This window comes from Ambystoma mexicanum, chromosome 1p, assembly GCF_040938575.1.
Source record: "Ambystoma mexicanum isolate Mex_15411 chromosome 1p, UKY_AmexF1_1, whole genome shotgun sequence".
Classification (NCBI taxonomy): Eukaryota; Metazoa; Chordata; class Amphibia; order Caudata; family Ambystomatidae; genus Ambystoma; species Ambystoma mexicanum.
This window is the reverse complement of record NC_090921.1, coordinates 1,305,061,611-1,305,085,242: the sequence shown is the minus strand read 5'-3', so window position 1 is coordinate 1,305,085,242 and position 23,632 is coordinate 1,305,061,611. Positions and strand designations below refer to the sequence as shown.

The window sequence follows — 23,632 nt, the reverse complement described above, 5'->3', positions numbered from 1 at the left end:
CCTCCGCCCAGCCTGACAATACAGGTTGTTCCTAGAAACGTTGAACATTAGGCGATTGTGTGGTGGAGGGGAGACCTTTATTGTTGATTCAGGACCTGTACTCGGCCAAGTAGGCCTGCTCTGTTTGTTGCATACCCTTTTCCCTTTCAACCTCATCCATTTGTCGTAGTGCTGAATAAAAGCAGTTATATGTCATTAGAAAGAGTTGGGCACCAGGCTTTAACTCCAATTGCGCTTCAGAGTTGCTGGTGTGATTGGATTTGTTAGCTGGGAGGACACGGGTGGGTGAGGTCTTGCCCACACCTCGTGTTTCGAATTTCGGCGCGTTTGAACCTTGTTCCCGAAAAAAGAATTCCATTTTCTTTTTTAACTCTTAGGCTCTTTGTTTGCACGACCACCAAAACCACACAAATAAAATGCATATGCAACGTATTGCAAACAAAGAACCTAAGAGTTAAAAAAAGAAATTCTAATTATTTTCAAACATAAGTTATCCGGGTTCAAAACACGCTCCAGTTATACTTTATGTAGATGAGTGTTTTCTTCCTCCATCATTATACCACCGTGCACATAATTTGTGCTCCTGAGATTTTTTCAGAAATCTGACTCCATAGCCATAAGCAGATCAATCATGTAGTGCAATATTGTATCATATTTGTATAGTTTAAGTCCATATAGCTATATATGTGTACTGATCCATTACTGACTGGAGAATGCCTGCACCTTGTGCATCTCTGTAATGGCCCCTGTCAGCCCATTGAGACAGGTGGAGGCCCTAGCACTTATGTCATCTATGGGACTAGATAGGATATTCACACTGGGTTGCTGCCTGTGGATTTACAGAGATGCTAAATACAGCTCGGGAGGAAATAGCCCATATGCCATCTCTTGTGGGTCAACAGCAGTTACGCCTGGGTCTTACATTCAGCCTCAAACAGTTGCAATGTGTCACCCACTCAACAGTATGTCCTGCTCACCCTCCCCAAACGCCAGGGAAACATACATTTGAAAAGTGACGCCACCTTGCTGTCCAGCCGTTCATCAGAATCTGGCACCCTACCCCGCTTGCACCCTCGAGTAAGTAGGTTCAACCTGCTGCCTTATTTTAATAAGTGTGGCAATGGCAAAGATGTGTAGACTAGAATATGCACATAACTCAGAGAAGAGCCCCGATGAATCGGCCCAAGAGGGATCCAGTCTCCCACACAGCTAAACCCTTCCATATGAAACTTAAATAGGCTTAAATAATATTCAGAGTATAGTGCAGGCATTGCTACAAAAGCCCACTCTCAGTTAAGAGTGCCGACAATTCCACCGAACTTTCCCACCTAAAGAATGTGATCACTCAGGACCTAGGGCGATCATTGGCAGGGTTTGAATCTCCTTTCTCCTGTGCAAAGCTTGCCATCAACACAGCCACACAAACACAGCCTCCCAGGCCTTGCAGATGTCCTCAAAGCTGTACTACTCCACAAATATATGCTTTAGAGTAATGGCGACGTGGCAGAGCTGCACCCCCTTAGAAATCCTCTTTGAAGAGCAGCCCAAGTCTGTGGAAACAATTAGTCAGGACCAACTGGTTAAAGCTGTGCTTCACAAATACTGCTTAATAAAACGTATGTAAGGCTGCATGCTTGAGGCTAGACCTGCACATATGAAGCTGCTATATACATAGCGGTTTTGTATGGGTATTTGAATAAATACCTGTGCCGTTACTACTAGTCTAATGGGGACAGAGCATGGGCATGCTTGGGTTAAACTTGGTCTGTGGGTTATTCATGGAAAGGCTGAAACTGGGCATATGACTTTGTTGATGGCATATGATGGCTGTTCACTGGAATGTAAGCCTGACTCTGGGCATAAAAAGATGTTCTTGATATTGCATGGCATATGGGCCCACAGAAGATGAGCCTGGGTATGTGAAGGTTGCTTTGCATATCTTGACTGGGCAAACAGGGCTAGACATAGGAAGGTGTATCCGAGCTTGTATGGAGGAACACGAGAAAGTGTAGCATTATTAAGTGTACAAAATGGAAATGTAAGTGGAAGTGTGTGGGCACTCTGAAGGGCACCAGTTCATTGCCCAGAACCCTATTTTAAGGGCTCTTTGTCAAAATGTGTTTTTCAATAACATACTGAGGTTTTTTAATAGGTTGCCCTCCATTTTTTCTTTGCCGGGTCGAGGAGACTAGGCCTCACTTGCTGTACCTACCGCATCCCTTTCTTAATGTGTTTTTTTTAATTATCTGTAAACCTTTTTTCAATATATTTTTGGGGTCAACCTTAAGGAATGCATTCTTCACAAGGAGTTTTCACTGGATACTCTTTAATGTGTCTTCCGAAACCACCACGCTTCCACGCCCCCATAGAGAGTTGGAGAGTGGTGATTCCACAGCTCGCACCTCACAGCTTTTTCCTTCTCGCGTATTTTTGGTTAGAGTAGTGGGAAGTTTCCATCTTTGCAAACTGCCATGCGGTAACGATTCTCGGTTGGTTGCCAATTACTGAATTGTAATGGAAATCAGGAAATCTTAGCGGCTTTGCTTTTTATTATTGGTGTCCACAGGTAGCAGCCCTACTCCATGGAGCTGGAAGCCATCCCGGCGTCTTCACTCTTTGTCTTGAGGCAGAATGGCTCCGACCTGTCTGCGCACCTCAGTCATGATGTTGGCCAATAGTTCACTGTCTGCCAGGCTCATCACAGGGCTTTCTTTCAGGCCTATAAATGCAAACATAGGCAGAAAGGTCAGACTGCAACTGGGCAGGTATACACAATATTCCTTACTCTATCATCAGCAGTCTGTCGGTGATGGCTGTACAAACCTCACGTGTGGCCATGGTACGAGGCAGCGAGTACCCACTGCTTTATGGCCATATAGGGTTTGGTCAGGTTAGGTCTCTAATGCAATTCGAATTCCAACCCAGACATTGTTAACCATAGTGTTTAAAAACGAGTACTTCAAAAATACTCATTCATTAGTGTGCATAAGGGTAACGGCATAAGTAGCTAGAAGCACAGTAGTGGCATACAGTCCATTTGTTAGACCCTCTCCTTCACCCCAGAACTATACTCTAGCTTCAACAACTTTCTCTCTACCCTTTGCCACTAGAGGGCACCACATTGTATCTCAACTCCTCAAAAACTAAAATGATCTATTTCCTGAAAGAACGTCGCTCCCCTGACCTATTTCCGTTGTCACGGATGTCCTCAGCCCATTGACCACAATCTGGATGCCCTCATTGAAAGTGACCTTAAACTTCAAGAGTGTATCACTTCCATGACCGTGCCTGCAAGGAACGGCCGACTGAAGATCCACAAAAATCTATTTTCATCCCAGCTTTCACTCCTCCAAGAAACTCAAATTGTGTCCTCAGCAGGCTGTATTACTACTCCAGACTTTTTGTGAAACTTCTCTGCGATACTACTGCTCTTCTCAACAAAGTACTAACCTTTTGCTACCCACACCTTGTACAACCACCCACGTTTCTCACTCATCTCTCCAAACCTCCTTTCTGTGGGTTGATTATCTATGCAGAATTGCCTTTTCGAACTTCTTGTCTACAAATCTATTTGTGTGTTAGCTGATCTCCTCTTCCCCAAAATGGATGGCAATCTCCTGCTACTCTGCCCCTCGCATCCTTCACCACTCGCAGGCCACTTGAACTAACTGTGCCACGTCCACCTAGCATCGCCACTTGCTTTTGCTACTTCTCTCCTTTTTGCTCCTTACTATAAACAAACTAATCCCCGGAACCAAGGTCCCACTGTTACCGTCTTCAAGATCAACCTCAAGTAGAACCATCCATGAGTGATCTCTGGGTATAACAACACGCCCCTTACCTCCCCTGTAATGCCCACCACTGTGACCTCTGTACTCTTTAATTTTGCATAGATGTATATTTTGCATCTAATGTAGATTCATGTTTGCAAAGTACTTTGATAGCCCTATTTTCTGTTCCCAGCTCCCTTCTCATCAGATCCCAATTCAGCTAAAAAAAAAGCTCTTTGCAAAGCACTGAGCAGTATTAATTAATGTTATTATACATTCTATATGGTGCTTCTGTGCAAAGAGATCTCCTCTTCAATTAAACAAATGCAGAATCAAAGTTCAAATGCATAATTGCAAATACTTGGGGGTAAGGTATACATTAAAAGGGGGGGGCTACATCCTTGATTGGAAAAGCCATATTTGAGGAACCTTGGGGCATCTTTATACAGCCACAAGGACCCCTAGTGGATTTTCTCTCTTCTCCATTGAGATTTCCACCTTATATTAACATGCAATATTCTCAGATAACAAACTTCGTCCTCCCAACCACCACTTCCATGCCATTCCTTACTCAACGGTAGAACTCTCTCGCCGAGCTTCACTCTGGCTATTGTTATGCTTGAATCACAGTAGTAAGTGACAATATTCATCTTCTGTTCCCTAACTTCTGAACCGCTGCTGATACATGATTTAAACATGTGTGTTTTGTGGTGTTCTGTATTTATAAGCACATTTCATAGCATTTACAGTCTCTCTGAAATAGTTCCAAAACAGGCCAGAGACCGGAGTTGAAAATATGTCAGTTGAAGAGGGTCTGCTCTGAGCTTTCCACATAATGCTAATTATGGTTAAGTACATTCAGACAATCAATGCTTGCATTCCATTTCCTAAAATGGTGGCTAAAGCTTTTTCAGTCCCTGAACGCTCTGTGCTGGGCACATGTTTGTAAAGGATCAGCAAATATGCCTGTTATTCTAAGACTCCTCCTGGGCACCATATGTATGGGAATAAAGTAGTATTTTCATGCAAATGATATCTGCAAATATGCCAAGAAAAGAGCCTTGAGGTAGGTTTGATACAGATTAGAAGTATGTCCCTTGTGTTTGGTAAGGAAGGGGAGTGTGTGCCCTTTGTTGGATTTGGACCGGGAGTGCTTTCCTGAAAGCAGGGTGCTTGAGCCTAGAAGGAGTGTCCCCCAGAATTAACTGGATTGTATTTTGGGATTGCTAATGTGAAAGGGGCGGCTCTAGGTTCACAGTGTGGCTAGGCGTGGTTTCTTTGTTAGGTAGACGTGTGGGTGACTCTATATCAGGGGGCTTGCCGATCATTCAGAGATATTAAATTCAGTCCTTGCTTGTTTTACGGCCACTGGGAATAGTATGGACACATTTTCTGTAATTGCCGGGAATGCCTTACTCAGCTGCAAACTGTAAACATGTCTAACGGACAATGCTAGTAGGAGATGCTTCGGCCAGTACAGTAAGTGTTCTGGGATTAGTATTACATGTAAATTAAGGCAAACTCCCACATAAAGTGTTCTGCCTATTGTCAGATTGCAAAATGTAACCTTTTTTACCCCTGACATGGTGAATATAAAGGAGAGAAGTGCCCTCCTATTATGAGGGTCTTTAAGGCACTCATCTATGACCAGAGACTCTGAATGTTTAAGTAGGACATGTGTGTGCAGTGACCCTGAACAAGGATTATACATTAGAGGGATTGGATGGCTTGTAACTCTCGAGTCTTAAACAACAATAAAACCGAACTAATGAGAGTATCCTCTAAGAACACCCGGAGCAAACTAGATACTGATTACTCCAACTTCCTTATTGCAGGCAACATCATCACAGTCCAGAGGAAGGTAAAAACTCTGGGAGTTGTCTTAGACGACGAATTATCCATTAAGCCGAATGTCTCTCACATCAGGTCTAGCTGCGGACTGATCAATAAGCAAATCAATAAAATCCGTCCATTTCTAACAGCCGAAAACTGTGCTCTTCTATCCACGGCGTTGATAAACTCCAGACTGGACTATTGCAATAGCCTATTGTCTGGTACTACTGCCGCAAATATCCAATACTTACAAGTGGTCCAGAACAATGCTTTGCGGACCATCTTCACTCAATCTCGTCGCTCCCATATCTCCATCTTCAGGAAGAAGCTTCATTGGCTACCAGTCAAACATCGCATTACACATAAAATGCTCACTATGACACATAAATGCCTCTCTTTCAGTAGTCCCATCTACTTGTCTGAACGCATTAACGTCAAGAGCAATGGAAGAAATCTTCGTTCATCCTCTGCCACAGTCCTTGCTTGCCCCAGATTTAAGACCGCAAAATTTGGAGCGGTCAGGGCCCTCTACTTTGAAATGCTCTGCCAGCAGGGCTACGACAAATCAAAAACTACCTCCTATTTAAAAAAAAAACATAAAAACCTACCTTTTTAACATGGAGTAATCCTTATGACCCTTTCTGATCCTGCTTGCTCTCTCTTGTTGTCCTGTCCATGTCTCTGTTTCTTGTGCGCCCTGAGGCCTACGGGCATGCGGCGCGTTATGAGAATTAAAATAAATAAAAATAGAGTCCCTCCACCTACCGGTAATAAATAAGGCGGCAGGACCCGCACTTGATTGGTTTACATACTCTAATTCAAACAGGAACAATTACCAAAGAAATGACCAAACTGTACGATATGAAACAAATGAAAATGTTACTTAATCTGTGAAAAGACTGCCACTGGGTACCAGAAATCTAGTAAATGCCTACATGATGTTCCATGATTATAAGGTTTCTTCTCCCAACACTCAATCTTCCTGACTGGGGAAATCAATCATTCTATAGGTATAAAGGATGGGTTCGAGCTCAGACTGGCACAGAAAGGCTACATTATTTTCTCGAGCCTCAAATCGGCACCTACAATCCTCAAATCTACAAGTAGCCCAGCAAGTGCTGGGTATTTGGATTCTCATCCTGTAGCTACGCTCATCCTCCTGCATACAGACACCGACAGGACAAACACAGACATGAATTTGGTCTCGGAGAAGGTAGCACACACCCAGTAGCTTAGGATAGCACTACTCCTACCTGCACCATTAGGCCGAGAGGACCCTCAAAAGGACACTATGTTCCAGCACCATTATCAGTTTGATGAAGAGCACTGGCATGGCACTCTCTCGGTCTGAGAGAGAGACACGCCCTCCAAATCCTGAGCACGTGTGGGGTGCTCCTAGAGATAATTAAAAAGCACCCAAGTTGTCCAAAGCAATGCTTGGACTGGTGCTAATGAACCCCATATTGGAAACGCCTAGGCCTTTGCGAAGGAGGCGGGGGGCATGGGTGTGTGCCGTGTTGACGGGGAGTCTTCCCTGTTGACACCACACATTGTGTGCCTAAGTACAGAGGCCTCAGAGCGCCTCAGGATACCAATTCACTACAACCATGAACCTTCAGGGAGTGAGTAGTGATTTTGTGTCAGCATAAGTCAGTCAACTCATTGACCATCTCTATTCACAGCCCCTCAGGGGCTGTGCACTGCCTGGCGGAGAGCGCTTCGCCTCTAGAAAAACCTATGTGATGAGTCTTTGAGCCATACAAAAATGGCACAATGGCACCATTAGTTTTATGCAGGGTGCTCTTCTACTATAGTTAAAGGAGTGACAACCCCTGGAGTTCAGGAACAAAAAACCCTCTAGTCCACGAATGTAGTTATGGGACCCTCTTACCAAAATACGTACGTCAGGCTTCTGCTCACTAAATCAACTCCTGTCAGGACTAGCTCTCTAAATACTGATTTCCAATAGGTCACTACACCCGTCAATCAGCTTACACCCTCCCAGATTACATGATATCATATGGACAACTGGGCATTCTACAAGAAAAAAATGACACATCGCAGCTCCCAACAGCTAACCAATGAAACTGGGCACAGAGGGTGATGTCAATGTACTACGAGAGGAAGGAAGATCAAACATCTGATGGCAAAGCCACATACTCAAAGTAAATAAAACACTCCACTTGTAACAGAGGAGTATAAAAACCTGAGTTTAATTTAGGATTGTTGTAACTTGTCACCCATATCTAGACTAGGGACCGGGGATTACAGCATTTTATGATCCACCCATGATTCAAGGAAGGATGGCCTTGTTGCAGTTGGCAGTAATACTAATAATGATATTCAATTGTTTTATATGACACTTGTAACTACTGCTTTTCCATTTCATTCTCCTGTACAGAAAAGGTGTTATCATTACTCAGTGTAACAGCGCTCAATGTATTGACCCTGGAAGAATGAAAGTCTGGGTAAGCCCTGCCTGGAATGAAACTGGTCACATACGGTTCAGGACAGATCCCACCAGGGAGCACTTTACTCACGAAGGTATCTCATTGGATGTTGAGAAGTCCATGCCTACTTTCTGAAGGTATGCCCAGTTATTCAGAATAGTTCATAAGTGTCAGGGACCTCTTATAAAACCAGGATTTTCTTTTTACGAGACAGAGTTCTTTATAAGGACGGGTGCCATTTGTCAGAAAGGCCAGGGCTCTCAAATGCTTCACAAATACCTGTTCTCTTTCTTTTCAGAAGGACCTAAACTCCCAGTAGGTCAGGCGTGTGTTCAGCGGGGTTGGGATTATGTTCATATGAGACAGAGCTGTCCTTCTACCAGAAGGGCAGATACTCTCTAACGAAGGGCTTGGATTCTCTTCAGAAAGTGCATGGTTCTACTCTGTGTACAATAGCTTTAGGTAGATCACGCCTTATCATATAATGCGGTTATATTTTGAGCTATTTTGGAGCTTGAACAGACATTTTGAGGAATTGTTTTTGAGCTTGTGGTTAAAGCCGATGTAGCTTTGGCTTGGTGGCAGTGCCCCCAGGTTTCTATAGTTTGGGCCCAGGAAACTGCCCACTTTCTTTTCCTCTGTGACATACTGCACTGGCTGTATTGCTACTGGAGAATGGCGATATAGGTGATCGGGCAGCCTCAGCTTCGTCTTGGAATTAAATGTTTTTTTTTCTTTCTGACAGCAAGGGGCGTTTGACTGTTGATTTATGGTATTTAATGTTGCTTAGGACGAATTTGTAAAGTTGATGGCATTTTGCCATAGGTTGTCGTTAGACTGCTTCTGAATTGGGGTTTATGGGTACATTAAATATTCCCAATAGTTTTCGGGAATGATTGGTGGTTTCTACAATGGAGATTGTTTGTGATTTAGGCTTGGGTCATTGGAATTCAGGCATGTACACTCCTGTGGTACAGGGTGGTGTGAGGTTGGCGGGCCAGCAGTTGGTTTCCGACTACCAAATACTCTCCCGTACCATCAGACTAACCTGGTAACCAGTCCGTTGGTAGGTCATTCCAGGGCATATGAGTTCTTGATGGCATAGCCCCCCAAAAGCAGGCCAGGGGCTGATTCTAGGACTGCTGGGATGAGTAGCTTCAGTTCTTAACCTGCATGCACCATGCCAGAGCCAAATAAGCCCAAGGGAGGCCAGGAAGCTTCGGCGTCAAAGGCAGAGCCCATATTCCCCTCAACAGAGCAACAAGCCATAGGCATCTGGCTCATGGAAGGAAACAGAGCAGGCAAATCAGGTAGAACGCCAGTGGGTGTGAGGCTAAAACACACCAAGTAGCATGAAGGCTTCTCCCATAAAAGGATACGTCCCCTCTTTCTCTGCTGGGTTGTGTAAGGATTCCTGCATTAGGTATGTGCCGTCAGGGCATATGTGGACTGGACTACAGGGAAGTCTTGAGATTTCCCGCTAGGCCTCTGCTCATGAGGCCCTGTTTTCTGAATAGTCTGATTTTCTGCTTCTCATACCCTCTCTCCCCGTCTCCCTACCTCTATCTTTCCATCCAAAGCTGTCTGTATGTTATTCCTTACTTGTAAGAAAATGTTTTAGGCCTCTGATTTGCTATATTTAACTACTTTGTTAAACACTAGATATCACGATTGTGAACCATAATTCCAAATCTTCTTGGGTGGAGAACCCGCTGAGCCCTACTTAGAGGGGTTGGCTTGTTTGCTACCTTCACTCGCAGGGTGTCATATGGGCCCACTTTGAAAAGCATTTCCAGGGCCACCTTTGGTTCCCAGTCCACTTCTGCGTCGGGGCATGCGTAATTCCCACCTTCATGCAGCCCGCATACATTCCCCATGTTTGGAGTTGCCCCTTTTCATAATGACGTGTGCAAAGAATCAGGAATGTCGCAAAAGGGATTCTTTTGCATGAATAGTAAATTGCAAAGAGAACATTTTGCTTTGGAGAGCTAACACCGTCAGTTGAATGTCCCAATATCCCTCAAAACTGCGGTAGAACAGCAATGTGGAGGATCACCAAGGGAGGGGAAGGCAGAGTATTCAGCCTGAAGAAAGAGTAAAAAAACAGGGGTACAAAAGGGGCAGAGGAAAGAAGAAACAGGACCACACTGAAGAGAGAGGAAGAAGGGCCGTTAGCACCTATCAGAACACACCTCTGGCAGACACGCCCTGCAGATTGCCTTAGATAGAGGAAGCCATTGGGAGGAGTCGATTCCTTGGATTACACATAGGTGACATTAAGCAAAACAAATAATACATCTCTTCCACCCTTGCTACTGTGGCTTTTGTAACAAACTGGTTGCCAAGTAACAGTGAGGTTTGGGGATGGCCATGTTTAAGTGTACCAGTGACTTGATTTTCTTTGGGCATTTATGAATGAGAGAGGTAGACGTTGGGGCTGGACACAGGCTTTTGGTAGCAGTTAAACAGTCCACTATTCACCAAACAGGCTTCTCTGGGTTCCTGCATATTCTGCCCACTTTATGAATGATATATTACAACCATTTAAACACTCGCATTACAACCATTTAAACACTCGCTTGCAATGAACATCATATTTTATATTTATTCTAGGAACAAGTATACCGTTCCCGATTTGTTTTTGTCTTGGTTCAAAGGTCAACAGAATCACTTGTATTCCATCATTACAATTTTCAACAATGCTCTGTGCAGGGTATCGCAGTTGACCTCTCTCTAGGCTTACATCTTTCAGCCACTTGTTTTAGATTGAATACAAATTGAGATACCTGGAACATACTTTCCAACTTGCTGATTAAACAAGAAATAGTGTAGACCTTTTTGTCTGGATGCTGTTCATTGTCTTCGCCATCATAATCTGTATTAAAACAAAGTAGGTATCTTCCTCAGCAGTGCCACCCCATCTTTTTCCTTATATCTCTGGCGCATCCAGCTCAAAGTGCTCTGCAACGCCTCCAGCCACAGTACTTTTATTTACCCACAGCATTTTGCATTGCTTTGTTTTTTTAAGTACTTATAATTATGCCAGCATTCGTGATACTTTTCTTGATGCAGAATCTCACCTTTCAGCAAACACTGTCGCACATGCTCGGCTTCGTAACTCAGCCCTGTGCTGTGGTGGAAGTTCATGGTCTTGGAGGTAGGCGGGAGAGGGAATTTGTTCTCCTTTTCATTCACAATGACTGATGTAGGACACCACATGAAGTCTGGAACCTGAGAAACAAGGAGAAGAAACTCTAAAGATGAAGGTCGTCATTGGGCAGAGGCGCAACCAGGCAACCGTGCCTCAAAGCCATCGTTGGGTAAGCTGCTGCATCATTCAACCCTGCCTTCAAAGACACCCTGGGATAGAAAATATCATTCAGTCACACCAGTAGGCCATCACTGGTCAGTGGTGACCTCATTCAACCATGTCTCATGGCCTTCCCTACACAACCATATTTGAAGGTAATCACTTGGCATTGCGTGGTATCATTCACCCATGCTGCAAGGCTACTAATGAGGCATTTGCAACAGAATACAGCAATACCTTAAAGATGCCACTGGGGAAGCGATGACATAACATTGGACAGATGACATGCCATGCAAATTAACTTCAAGTAAGGCTTTACTGAGGATCCCAGGTAATATTTCACCACGGTAGGAGTAACGTTAACTACCCCAATGTGTCTTCTCTCTTGTTCCTTTCACTCACACATCACTGACATACCTCCATCCCACAGGTCTTCACAGACCTCTTGCACATAAACATAACCCATAGCAACACACATTCACCCCATGCACATCACCCCACAAAATGCCCCACTTCACAGAATATCTCCCTTTTCATGCAACATAAACACTGTACTAGCTGTGAATCAAAAACATGCCACAGTTGAGACATACACACTAATAATTTGCCACGTTGTCTCATTACTGTTTGTCCCACCTCATCCACAGTGCACCCCCTTTCACATATCCTTCACTTATTATCATGGAGCTAAGTCTCCAGGCCAGACACTTCGCCAAACGTACTACCACTATTCTCCGCTTCAGTTGCAAAAGTACTGTGTTCTTTTTAGATCTTCATACCCCACAAGAATAGAACTCTTCTACATCTACCTCACCACTCATGTCTTTACCTTTCCCATTACAATGCCATTAATTTGGTGAGAACATGGTTTTGGATCATTTGTCTCCTTTCAGGTTCATTGCAGATCTGCTCACGTCCACTGCCACTTCAAATCACATACCTCTACCTTGCATTCTTTTGAATAACTTCACACATTGTATGGCAAATTGATTTTTATCTGTACTCTGGATACCTTTATTCTTGCACCCTTCACGAGCATTACAGTTTTTATTTCCTTCCTCTGAAACACCCACACTGGCATTAAACTTAATACAGCTTTTCTTCCTTGCAGCAATAACAACGGGGTAGCCCCACTGTAGCATGAGGCATAGTTTTATATGATAAGAACATGGCTCAGACTGCTTTTCTAACATGCATAGGATTAGCCTCAGCATACATCGTTTGCGGGTATGGTTGGCTCTTTCTACCAATCCATTGGTATACAGATGTTATACTGCAGTTTTCCAATGTTGCACCCCATTGTTAGTAGGAAAATGTTTGCACTGTGATAGATGTAAATAATAGACTATTATCCCCAACCATGTTGTCAGGAATCCCTTCTCTCCTGAACAGCTCAATGGACAGCCTCTGCAATTGGCCATGCCAGGAACTTTACTTCTATCCACTGGGAATGCTAACCAATAACGACTAATCAATCAGTTAGAAAAGCCATGGGTCTTAAAAACTCCCATGACTAGTTTTTTTTCCATGACTTCTCTGGCCACTAAACCACCTGCATAGGAAGACCGTCTTGTAGTTAAACTCTTGTCTACTAAAATAAACACCCCATGCCTTATAAATCCAAACCTCAGTCCATTGCTGTGCTTTTCTCTTAGTCACTGGGTTGTACCATGCTCACTGGACCTTCGTCACAATATCTCTGCACATTCCTTCGTTGTGTTGTACAGAACCACTCTTACTTTCCATTTCACTCATGTCACCTCCTGCTGCAGTTTTATTAGATGCATGAATTCTTCTAGATTCCCCAGGTTTTCATGAACATTCCTGTCTATTCTTGTATAGTATTCTTTAAATCTTTATGTGTTGTCACTGCTTAGACGTGTTCCCTACTACATGGATCAATTTTGATTTTCGGCTTTGCTTGCGTAGCCCATCCCAGAACATGAAATACCTTTATTGAAACATTTATTTAGACTATTGCCAGTCCCCTTTGAACTAAAGTAATTTTTGCTCCTTCAAACTGTTTCATGTTTATCCTTGATCTCTGCAATTTTACTTCATTAAAGTGCATTACAGGGCCTGCGGTAGCAGCCCTATAGTTATTGTTAAGTTACTCAACTCATAGGAAGAGCACTTTTTGGGCAGCTTATAACTTTGCGCCCCTGGACAAATCCTCACCAAACTTTGCAAAAAAAAAGTATATGGCCCCCTCAGAATGATTTTGTGAAGTTTGTTGCGGTTTCGTCTAGAGGAGAGCTAAATTATAGGGGGGACCACAAAATGTGTGGAAATCCTCATAGACGCAATGGAAAAATGTTTTTGCTCGTGCCTACAGCCCAAACTGCTGGAATGATTTTCACCAAATTCGCACCAGGAGTGGTGGGTTGGTCCCGAAAGTGTGCTTTTGTAAATTTGCTGTACATCCGTCCAGTCGTTTTTTAAAAAAATGGCCAAAAAGTAGGTAAAAAGAAATTAGTGATATCTGGGCACGGTCCGCGGACTCACTTCCACATTCACAGTCCGCAGACACGTCTGGGCCAATCAGGAGTGGTGTGATGTCCGCAGAAATCATACATGCCCGCTGATTGGTTAATGAAAAGCATGAGGTGCGTCAGATATTTTGAAACGGTCGCCATGTTGGATCCACAGACACCTGCAGGTGACCACGGACAGCGCGGTGAGCAAAAAGTCTGGAAAACACATTTGAGGTTATTTGGTGGCCCAAAGAGGGCCTGACAAGGGTCCACAAAGCCTTCTGGTGCATAGGGCCTCAATACTTTCAACTCTCTCTTCCTGAATATCTTCCTTCTCGAGCTCTTCGCTCATCCGCCTCCAACTCCCTCAGGGTCAGTTGCTTCACCAAGCAACAAGTTGGTTCTAGATCTCTTTCTTCTGCTGGGGCCTCCCTCTGGAACAGCCTCCCTGAAACTTGAGGAGAACCATCTCCGGTTCTGGAAGCACCTCAAAACCTTCCTCTTTGCTTCTGCTTTATCCCCTCCTCTCCCCTGCTGAACTCCTGGCTCAAACTGAAACTGCACTGGTCACATGGCCACCCTCTGATCTCGGGCCCAGGGCCCCTCCCCTGCCAGTTGCACACCTGCACTGCCTCCCTGGCAAACCCTGCACATGGGGACTGTTTTCTGTATCCCTACAGTCCCCTACCAGCACTGGACACCTGATGTCTGTACTTACCCTTGACCTTGCCACCAGCTGGCCGCACTTTTACTTATTGCTTTATTTATTCTATTTATTTTCTACTGTCGATTCCATGTACTGCTCTGCCCCCTTCCCCCTCTTCCCTGCACTTTTACCCTTCCCCCTTCCCCTGCACTTGCGCGATCTCAATGCCACCTGGCCTAGTAAGATCGTTGTCTCTGTCTTCCCTCTGTTCCCCCTCTCTTACCTTGTCGCACCTTGAAACACTTGTGTATATGCAGGGGATAAATGCCAATCATATCATATAGTAATTAAAGGTACAGTGTACCGTATTTGTAATATGGTGGAATTATACAATTGAAGTATATGTGGAATTTAGGATCGTAGTAAAATGAGGATAATGCTCCTTGATCTTTGCTCCGCCTTTGACACTGTCAACCATTCTATCCTCATTAAACGGCTACATGATACCTTCGGCATTACGGACTGGGCACTGGATTGGCTGACTTGTTTCCCTCACTAACCGACCCTTCGCAGCTGCAACTGGGCCGTTTCTTCTCCACCACCTCACTGTTTACCTGCAGCATGCTCTAGGGTTGTATTCTATCGCTGTGGCTCTTCAATATGTATCTTGTCACTCTGGCTCACCTGATCTCCTTCTTCTCTCCTCATTTCCTGTGTTATGCTGATTTCCTTTAAACTATCTACTACTTTCTCCTCCACGTCTTTCATCCCTGATTGTCTAACCACCATCCAGGCATTGTGTGCGGCTAACAATCTCTTTCACAATGACAGTAAAATGGAGATCCTTCTTATTGGGACACCTGTGCCCAGTTTCCCTCCTACCCTTTGGGCACCCTCCTTGGGCCCTCCACCATACTGTGAGGCCATAACCTTGCAGTCATCTTTGACTCTTCTCTCTCCTTCACTCCTTACATTTTGGACCTTGTCAAGAAGGCCCACTTTCAGCTTCACCTCCTTACAGGCATTCTACCTTTACTCACCTTCTCCTAGAAGCTCAACATCTTTAGAGCCCTGGTGCTGTCTAGACTGGACTACGGCAACCGTCTTTTTATCAACCTCCCCTTTGTTTTCTACGCCCCCTTCAGCTAATCCAGAATAGGGTTGGAAGACTTATCCTTGGGTTCTATGTGATTATAACGAATACATTACAGAGAGGGAGGTTTCACCTAAACAATAACAGCGAAAAAAATATAGTTTTTTCTATTTTGGTGTTCCCCAAAAACCCTGATTCCCTATGTGTTCAATCCCAAAACCCCCTCCCCACCCATTTCATCCCCTTACCCCACCCCCATCTATGTTTCTACAAAAATTCAGTGTTTTTTTCGCTGTTTTTGTTTAGTTATAAATTTCCTCTCTGTAATTGTTTTCTCTGTAATCACTGGATACCTATCCTTGGAATGAAGCCCACGGATCGTTTCTTTGCAGCCCTAAAATCGCTACATTGGCTCCTGGTGGCTGAAGGATGAAAATCAAGATCCTCTGTATCATCGACAAGGCTTTCTGGGGCTTAGGACTACGCTATCCCCAACTTTCTCTCCCTAAATACTCCTCTGCTATAGTCCCCCGCTCCTCCAACTCCAATTCTCTGCTTGTCAAACGCTTCTCCAAACAGAGAGTGGGAGGCAGGGGTCTCTCTTCGGTTGGTGCATCTCTTTGAAACAGCTTCCCTGCGTCTCTCAGAGTTGAGCCGGAATTCCTTAAAGGAATGGTTCGCCCACATTTTTTTATTTCAAAAATAGATAGGCAATATTAAAAAAAAATCGATTGCAATTTTTTTTTTCAAGTCCCTATGTCAAATTTTGAGCAATTCAAGCTCAAAATTTGCAAAAGCAAGCACATGGGCGCATCCATTTTGTGAAATGGATGCCCACCTGTGCTGGCTTTTGCTTTTGCGGCACTAATGAAGGAAAAGCCAGCCAGCTGTAGTAAACAAAAGCTACCACTGGGTGGCTTTTCCTTCATTGGTGCCAGGACTCGGAGGACGCGGACCGGAGACTACAGGCAGAAAAGCTGCAGCTGCATCTCGGTAAGTGCTATTTTTTTTTTTTTTTTAAATAAGCACTAGCTGTGGGTTTTTTTGTACGTTTTCCGGGCTGGAGGAGCCCGGAAACCTTAGAAATAAAACCGCAGCTTTAAAAACGTATTTATGTTTGTGGTCGCTTTTGAGGCAACCGCAAACATAAATACAACGTTATTGTGTTTGAAAACGCTGCGGTTTTCCTCCGATCCTGAGAAACTTAGAAAGAAAAACCGCAGCGTTTTCAAACACAACCGTGTTGTGTTTCTGCCTAAATCTGCTTTCCCATTTGGGGCTCTAGGGCTCCCCACACGGGAGCACCGGAGACCCAAAGTGATAGCCACAGCAGGCAGAAACACAACGCGGTTGTGTTTGAAAACACTGCGGTTTTTCTTTCTGAGTTTCTCAGGCTCCTCCAAGCCAGAGGAGCCTGAGAAACTTAGAAAGAAAAACTGCAGCGTTTTCAAACACAATAACGTTGTATTTATGTTTGCGGTCGCTTCAAAAGCGACCGCAAACTTAAATACAACGGTTTTAAAGCTGTGATTTTATTTCTAAGTTCTCCGGGCTCCTCCGGCACTTACCAGATGCAGCTGCAGCTTTTCTGCCTGTAGTCTCCGGTCTCCGTCCTCCGCGTACAGCACCAATAAAGGAAAAGCCACCCAGTGTTAGCTTTTGTTTACTACAGCTGGCTGGCTTTTACTTCATTAGTGCCGCAAAAGCCAAAGCGAGCACAGCGGCGGGCATCCATTTCACAAAATGGATGTCCCCATGTGCTTTCTTTAAGCTTGATTGCCTTGAAATTTTACATAGGGACTTGAGAGAAAAAAAATTGCCAATCGATTTTTTTAAATATTGCCTATCTATTTTTTAAATAAAACATTTTGGGCGAACCCTTCCTTAAAGTTTAGGAAACTTCTGAAAACTTGTCTTTTCTCTTCCTCTTTCCCTCTATCCCTTCCCTGATAACTCACAGCACTGCCACAGAGACTGGTGGCCTAGTCCCTCATAAACCTCACAGGTTCCAGGTCCTATATGTAGTACCAGTACCACCAGTACCCCCACCCTTTGGACTCCTCCGCCCCAGCATTTAGCCAGTTAGCCAGTGGCCTTCCACCTTGGCATCCCTTGGCAGTTCCGTCCTGGTCTCCCATGAGCACTTGTCCATCCTTACTCCCCCTTCCATTCATGCACTTCTGTTACTGTAGAATGCATATGTGCATTTATAGAAGCACTGTGTACAATTTCATAAGTAATGGAAATGCAGATGCAAAAGATTTGTAGAACATTTTCAGGTGGCATTTGGAGTGGGGAAGTTTAATATGTTGATATGGTTATATGCAAAGTTTTTGAAAGTGATTGGTGGATGGATTGGTGGATGAATGTGTGACTATTCGAAAGCAGGCAATGAGGGAGAGTTACAAACATAAATGTAATACGGGTAGAAGGGCTGTCCTGTGAGATGGTGTGCATGTGCCATCCAGGTCTTTCAATGATGCATGTCCTGGAAAGGGGACTGTGAAAACCGCAGATAGTTATGAAGGTCCATGAATTATGGTTCTTATTGTATGTTGGAGAAAAGAATTTAGGACAGAAAATTGTTGCTGTCCTTTTCTTTTTTTCTCTAGTATACAATTGTTTTTTATTTCTGTTAGCATAGCACAACATGCTAATGGAAATGTTGGAAAATCCTATTGAGTCTATCTGTAAAGTAGATGGAGTCTATAAGATCATTTTTTTTAGTTCTATTTTTTTAACTGGGAAAGGTGATTCCTTTTTTTGGTGTTTTTAATTTTGTCATTTATTTCTTTTTTTCCTTCTTTTTTTGCAGGAGAGGCCGGGACAGGTGACAGGGGAAGATGTTGGGCATTCGTTAAATATAAAGTAGTGGGCAGTGTTTCTCATGCTCCTTGATTACAGCCTCTAAAGCACTTCAAAACTGTTCCCACCTGCACACTGGTGTGTTGCAGTATATACAGAGTACTTTTGTCTTGGAAAGATATGGATCAACAGCCCCTTTTATGGCTTGCAAGGTAGCTGGTGAGAATTAGTGCCCCACAGTTGTAGCCTGTGTGGTGGCAGTATTGGTTGAGGAAGATGAGGTAGAGGAAGACAGTCTACTACTTCTTGAGAAAGGATTTGGTGTGCAGCACATGGAGGCGGTCGCGTATGAGTACTGCCCAGGTTGTCTGCGACTGAGTCAGTGCATTTTACCTTGCTAGCCTTAGCCTTCAGTACACCCCAACAGTGGTGAAGAACCGCCACACCCATAATTCTTTCTGGGTGCTAGAGGTAGGAATTTATTCTATCTCATCCTCGTGGTTTGTTTGTGGATTGTTGCTTGTCTTTTGATTGTTTTCTGCATGATTGCGCTTTTTCTGTTGTCCATGCCCTACAACTGGCGGTGGTGTCTCCTGTGGAGGAAGAATGGCTATGGCGGATGCCTTTTTGAAGTTAGAGGTTGTGCTAATATTCTTCCAAGCATGTGTTCTATCCTGAAATGCAGATGGAAAACCAGTAAGAATAGGTCTAGGAGCTGTGCAATGGTAGATTTCTGCTTGAAGCTTCCTAGAGTGGCTGAAAATGCAGTTTTGAACTGTTCGCGAAGCACATACCTGTTCGCAAAGTACAGACATGTTCTCGAACACATCATCACCCCGCGCATGAGCACGGTCATGTGATGCTGTTCGGGAAGTCCGCGGTGACGTCAGACATTCGCAAAGGTCAGCGAACACAAAATAGTGTAAAAAGATGTAGAAAACTGATAGAAATATTTTCAATGTTACTAGGAGGTGGGGAATGTTAGTTTTTGCTTTAAACTTTCTAGATTTAATGGAAATGCTGATATATTGGGGGTGAGTATGATATTAGGAAGTTATAGCAAATTAGGCTGCACTGGTAAAAACCTATGAAATTCATTGAAAAAACTTTGTTAAAGGGACGTTATGGTTAAGTTGCCCTAATGAAAACCTATGAAAGGGACGTGTTGGTTAAAAGTAAAACCAAAAAAACCCAGAAATTTGCCAGATATATTAAGCTAAGCTACCATAACTCGCACCACCATTGTGCACTTTTAAGACTAACACCCAGGACATCAAAGATGACATCACAAATGTCATTGTACGAACATATCTTCTGCAAATACATACTTAATGTTGCTCATGCCTGTTTTGTCAAATAATACCAGTTGCCAATACAGAGTAGCCGTTGATATCTTCGCCATTTCAATTCTCTGATACCGTATAAAATGATCTCATAACGAGATGCTGCATCTCTCAAATGATGGCACTATTACATCATAATGTGATTAAAGTGCTAGTGCTTAGAATAAATAATTGCAAATACTCATTTACATTAATCATATCGTCAGACAGTTACAATATGTCTTATACGGGTTAACAATGTCAAATAAACAGTGCAAACCTTCTAAAAAGAAAAAGCATATAATTTTAGTGCAATTCACGAAATAAGGTGCTATACATGGTAACTCCAATGGTCGTCACGATCTAGCCCAAGTGGGACATCATGCTTCATGTCTGCTGGATGTTAATGGCTCATGTTATCTAAACAGGTTAGCCATTCTGTATAATGCCTAATAGCATGGCTGGGGGCTGAGGGCTGGTTACGTGGTATGTTTGAAACGCATTCCCATATAGAATATTGGTTTCAATAAATAAAGTGCTAATCCATGTGCTACATACATATTTCACAATTCGCTCAAGGGTGACATTTTCTATAATAGTGAACTCTCATTGCAATAAAATTAAATTTGCCCGAGAAGAGTTGAATAAAGTGCAAGTGCACATTTGATATTATCACAATTGCCAATATACATACAGCATTGACATATTCCATTTCAATATGAATGATCATAGATATAAGATTGTTCTCCAAGTGATGATTTATTGCCATCACAATGTAGACCCATTGTGATGGCAATAAATCATTCAATATTAAGCATCTACGCTTCTTCCAGTGGTAGCAGTTAGCTGTCATTTCAATAAATGCAAATCATCCTTATAAAAACGTTAAAGAAACTTTAAAGCAATAAACAAAGTGCAAGTGCATAACGATTCTCCCACAACCAGTATACTCTGCCTTTCCTCTCCTTCCCCCAGAAGTTCATGGTATCCAAAGCTCTGGTTCTCTCTAGCTTGGACTGTTGTAACAGCCTCTTTCTAAATCTACCTGCCTCTACTCTCCGCCCTCTGCAACTAATCCAGAACAGGACTGCGAGACTTGTCCTTGGCCTCAAGCCCTGCGATCATATCTCTCCAGCTCTGAAATCTCTCCACTGGCTCCCAGTGGATGCAAGGATTAAATTCAAAACCCTCTGCATTTTCCACAAGGCTTTCTGGGTCCTGGGTCCAAAATAACTTCAGCTATCCCTCCGCAAATACCTCCCCTCTCGAGCTCTTCTACCTCCAACGCCCTCAGGTTCAGTCGTTTTTCAAAAAAACGAGCTGGAGGTAGATCTCTGTGTTCGGCTGGGGCCTCCCTCTGGAACAGCCTCCCTGCCACTCTAAAACTTGGAGAATCATCTCCGGTTCCGGAAGCACCTCAAGACCTTCCTCTTTTCTTCTGCCTTCGCTCCCCCTATCCCCTGCTGATCTGTTCTCTCTTGGCACCGTGCACCTGGCCACCCTCTGTCCTTCTGGCCCAGGTACCTGCTCACCCTGCCACCCTCCCGCACTGCCTCCGGGCCACCCCTTGCACTGGGGTCTGTATCTGTACCCATACAGCACCCCCTTTTTCTTCCTGCACTTATCAGGCCTACCCTGTCTGCTGCCTTAAACATAGCACTTGCACATTGCTGGCTGCATTACCACTGTTTGTAGCCTTTATTATGTATTTATTGTTATTTATCTGTTTCTCCTCTGCTTCGCACTTTCCACTTCTCCCCCCTTCCATGCACTTTTCCCCTCCCCCCTCTCCCATGCACTTGCGCGTTCTCAATGTCACTGGGCCTAGTAAGATCGCCGTTTTGTTCTCCCTTGTTCCCCTCCCTTGCCTTGTCGCGCTCTGAAACACTTGTGTACGAGCGCGATAGAAATAAAATATCAATCAATCAATCAAATACACATTTTTCAATATGTATAAACATCAAGCCCTTCTGCAAATAATGATCTATAATCATCTCATTGATACTCTTCAGATAGTGTAGTACATAGTTAGATCAACATTCACAGATTCCCATAAAACAGAGAGTATAGGAACATTAAGTGCAAGCACCTTGGATTATGGATATTTAGGCTGCATTATAGCAGCATAGAATTATCCGTATAAATGAACTGATAATTCCTCATTCGAATTACGTCCATTCGGCTTCTTGGTGTTAAATTCAATACTCAGTCTAGATTCAAGTTGTCTTAACTTTCTTTCTCTATTGCCTAGTCTCTTGTGTTCTGTGGCATTCGCTAGTGCACTGAATTTTGACAGGGTGGGATTGCTGTCATGTACTTCAAAATGGACTGCTAGTGGATAACTAGTGTTCTTATTTTCTATCACCCAGTAGTGTTGGAGAATCCTAACTTTTAAAGGACAACTAGTGGTTCCTATATCAATTTTTCACATGGGCAAGTGATTCCATATACTACAAATCTGGTCACGCAATCAATTATATAACCTCATAGGTGCTATGTATGAAGTGCCTATGTGGGAACTGTTGTGCTTTTATATCCATTCTGATGAATGAATGAATTGTATTCAAGATGCGATGTTTAATAATTTGTAATGATGAATTGTTAACGGTTAAGCTGCACTGTGCACTTTATGTACATTCCTATCCGTATTGCACCTGGCACTTTAATTGGAGACAGCCAGCACTGCGATTATTACAGAGCAGTGCTTGTGGACCACGTGGGCTGGATTGCGATACTATAGGTGCACTGTATAGACTTGGTATGTGCCAACTGCGCTGCCTAGGTACCTACAGTGCTACAGAGTATTGACAGTTGTCAGCCACATGGAAGATTTTATTTTAAAGTCCCACACTATGCACTTTTCTTGTGAGATGACGTTTTAATGTTGGGTATTATTTTTGGCACTGTGACTATTCAGTCAGAACTGCCGTTATTACAGAGTAATGCTTCTGTCCCACTGGAGAATATTTTACAGGTATGCCACATGAATTTCATTTCGGCATTTTGTTTTGCCCAATTGGGTTGCATTAAACCTCTTTTCACGGTCCTTTGTTTTAAATGGCGCGTGCTGCCTCCTTCGAGTTGCTTGTGTAACTTGTGCTTTGTGTGTGACTAATTTTGTATTTATTAAAGATGGTATGAAAATTGTAACAAATGCATTTGCACTTTACCTTGGTATTTGTTTTTTATAATTGTTTTCTGGCTGTAATAATGGCAAGCCCTCGATTGCTATAGGTCCTTATACTTTACCTATTAAAAGGGTGTTGGTTTATATGTTCATTTAAGCCTAAACAACCTTGATTGCGAATATACTTATCCATTTAAATATGGCGATCAGATTCGCCGAAGGTACCACATTGTCAGCCGATGAAGTCATCTGATTAGGACATCACGTGACATGTTGCTGTTGAGATGTTAAAACTGACAGGGATAGAAACGCTGGTGGGTGCACAATGGCTCTCAAAGGTATATGATAAGTATACGTATCATCGCCCAGAGTGTCACCAATACCTGGAGGCTCTACCCAAAGCTTCTATAGAGAAATAAGTTGATTAGTATTGAATTGGCGAATCGCGCAGGGACAACAATGTAATTATTTTACAATAAAAGTTTGGATATTCTCGTCTGCTATTGATACAATTCCGTTATTTCTTAGATTCATCCATAAAGCACTCAATTTCCTCAACAACATGATTTATTCAGAATAATGTGGTATATAACGGATAGCAGCCGACTTGTGTTTCGACCGTGGGTCGTCCTCAAGTCTGCCATTACAGACATAAATATTATGTAGATTAAGTCACATATAAAAGCATGTTATAAAAATATGGCAAAAGTATAAATAAATACAGAAAACTATTTGTCATTACATACCATATGAATATGTGAACAGCAGGATTGACGAAACAAACAAACAAACAGAAAACATG

The 23,632-nt window shown here is 43.3% G+C and overlaps 1 protein-coding gene across 2 annotated transcripts in view; it reads right to left on the bottom strand.

The window, feature by feature from the left end:
• Nucleotides 1-2,309: 2,309 nt before the first annotated feature.
• Nucleotides 2,310-23,632, bottom strand: part of LOC138453359 (trans-1,2-dihydrobenzene-1,2-diol dehydrogenase-like) — a 97,755-nt gene continuing 76,432 nt past the window's right edge. The window contains exons 6-8 of one of the 2 annotated variants that reach the window (XM_069606131.1): nt 11,134-11,284; nt 10,840-10,928; nt 2,310-2,719 (exon numbers count right to left, since the gene is read on the bottom strand). In XM_069606131.1, coding sequence (XP_069462232.1) covers nt 2,714-2,719; nt 10,840-10,928; nt 11,134-11,284 — 246 coding nt within the window. In that variant the 3' untranslated portion in view covers nt 2,310-2,713. The remainder of the gene's footprint in view (nt 2,720-10,839; nt 10,929-11,133; nt 11,285-23,632) is intronic. The other variant, XM_069606122.1, reaches the window with a different exon arrangement.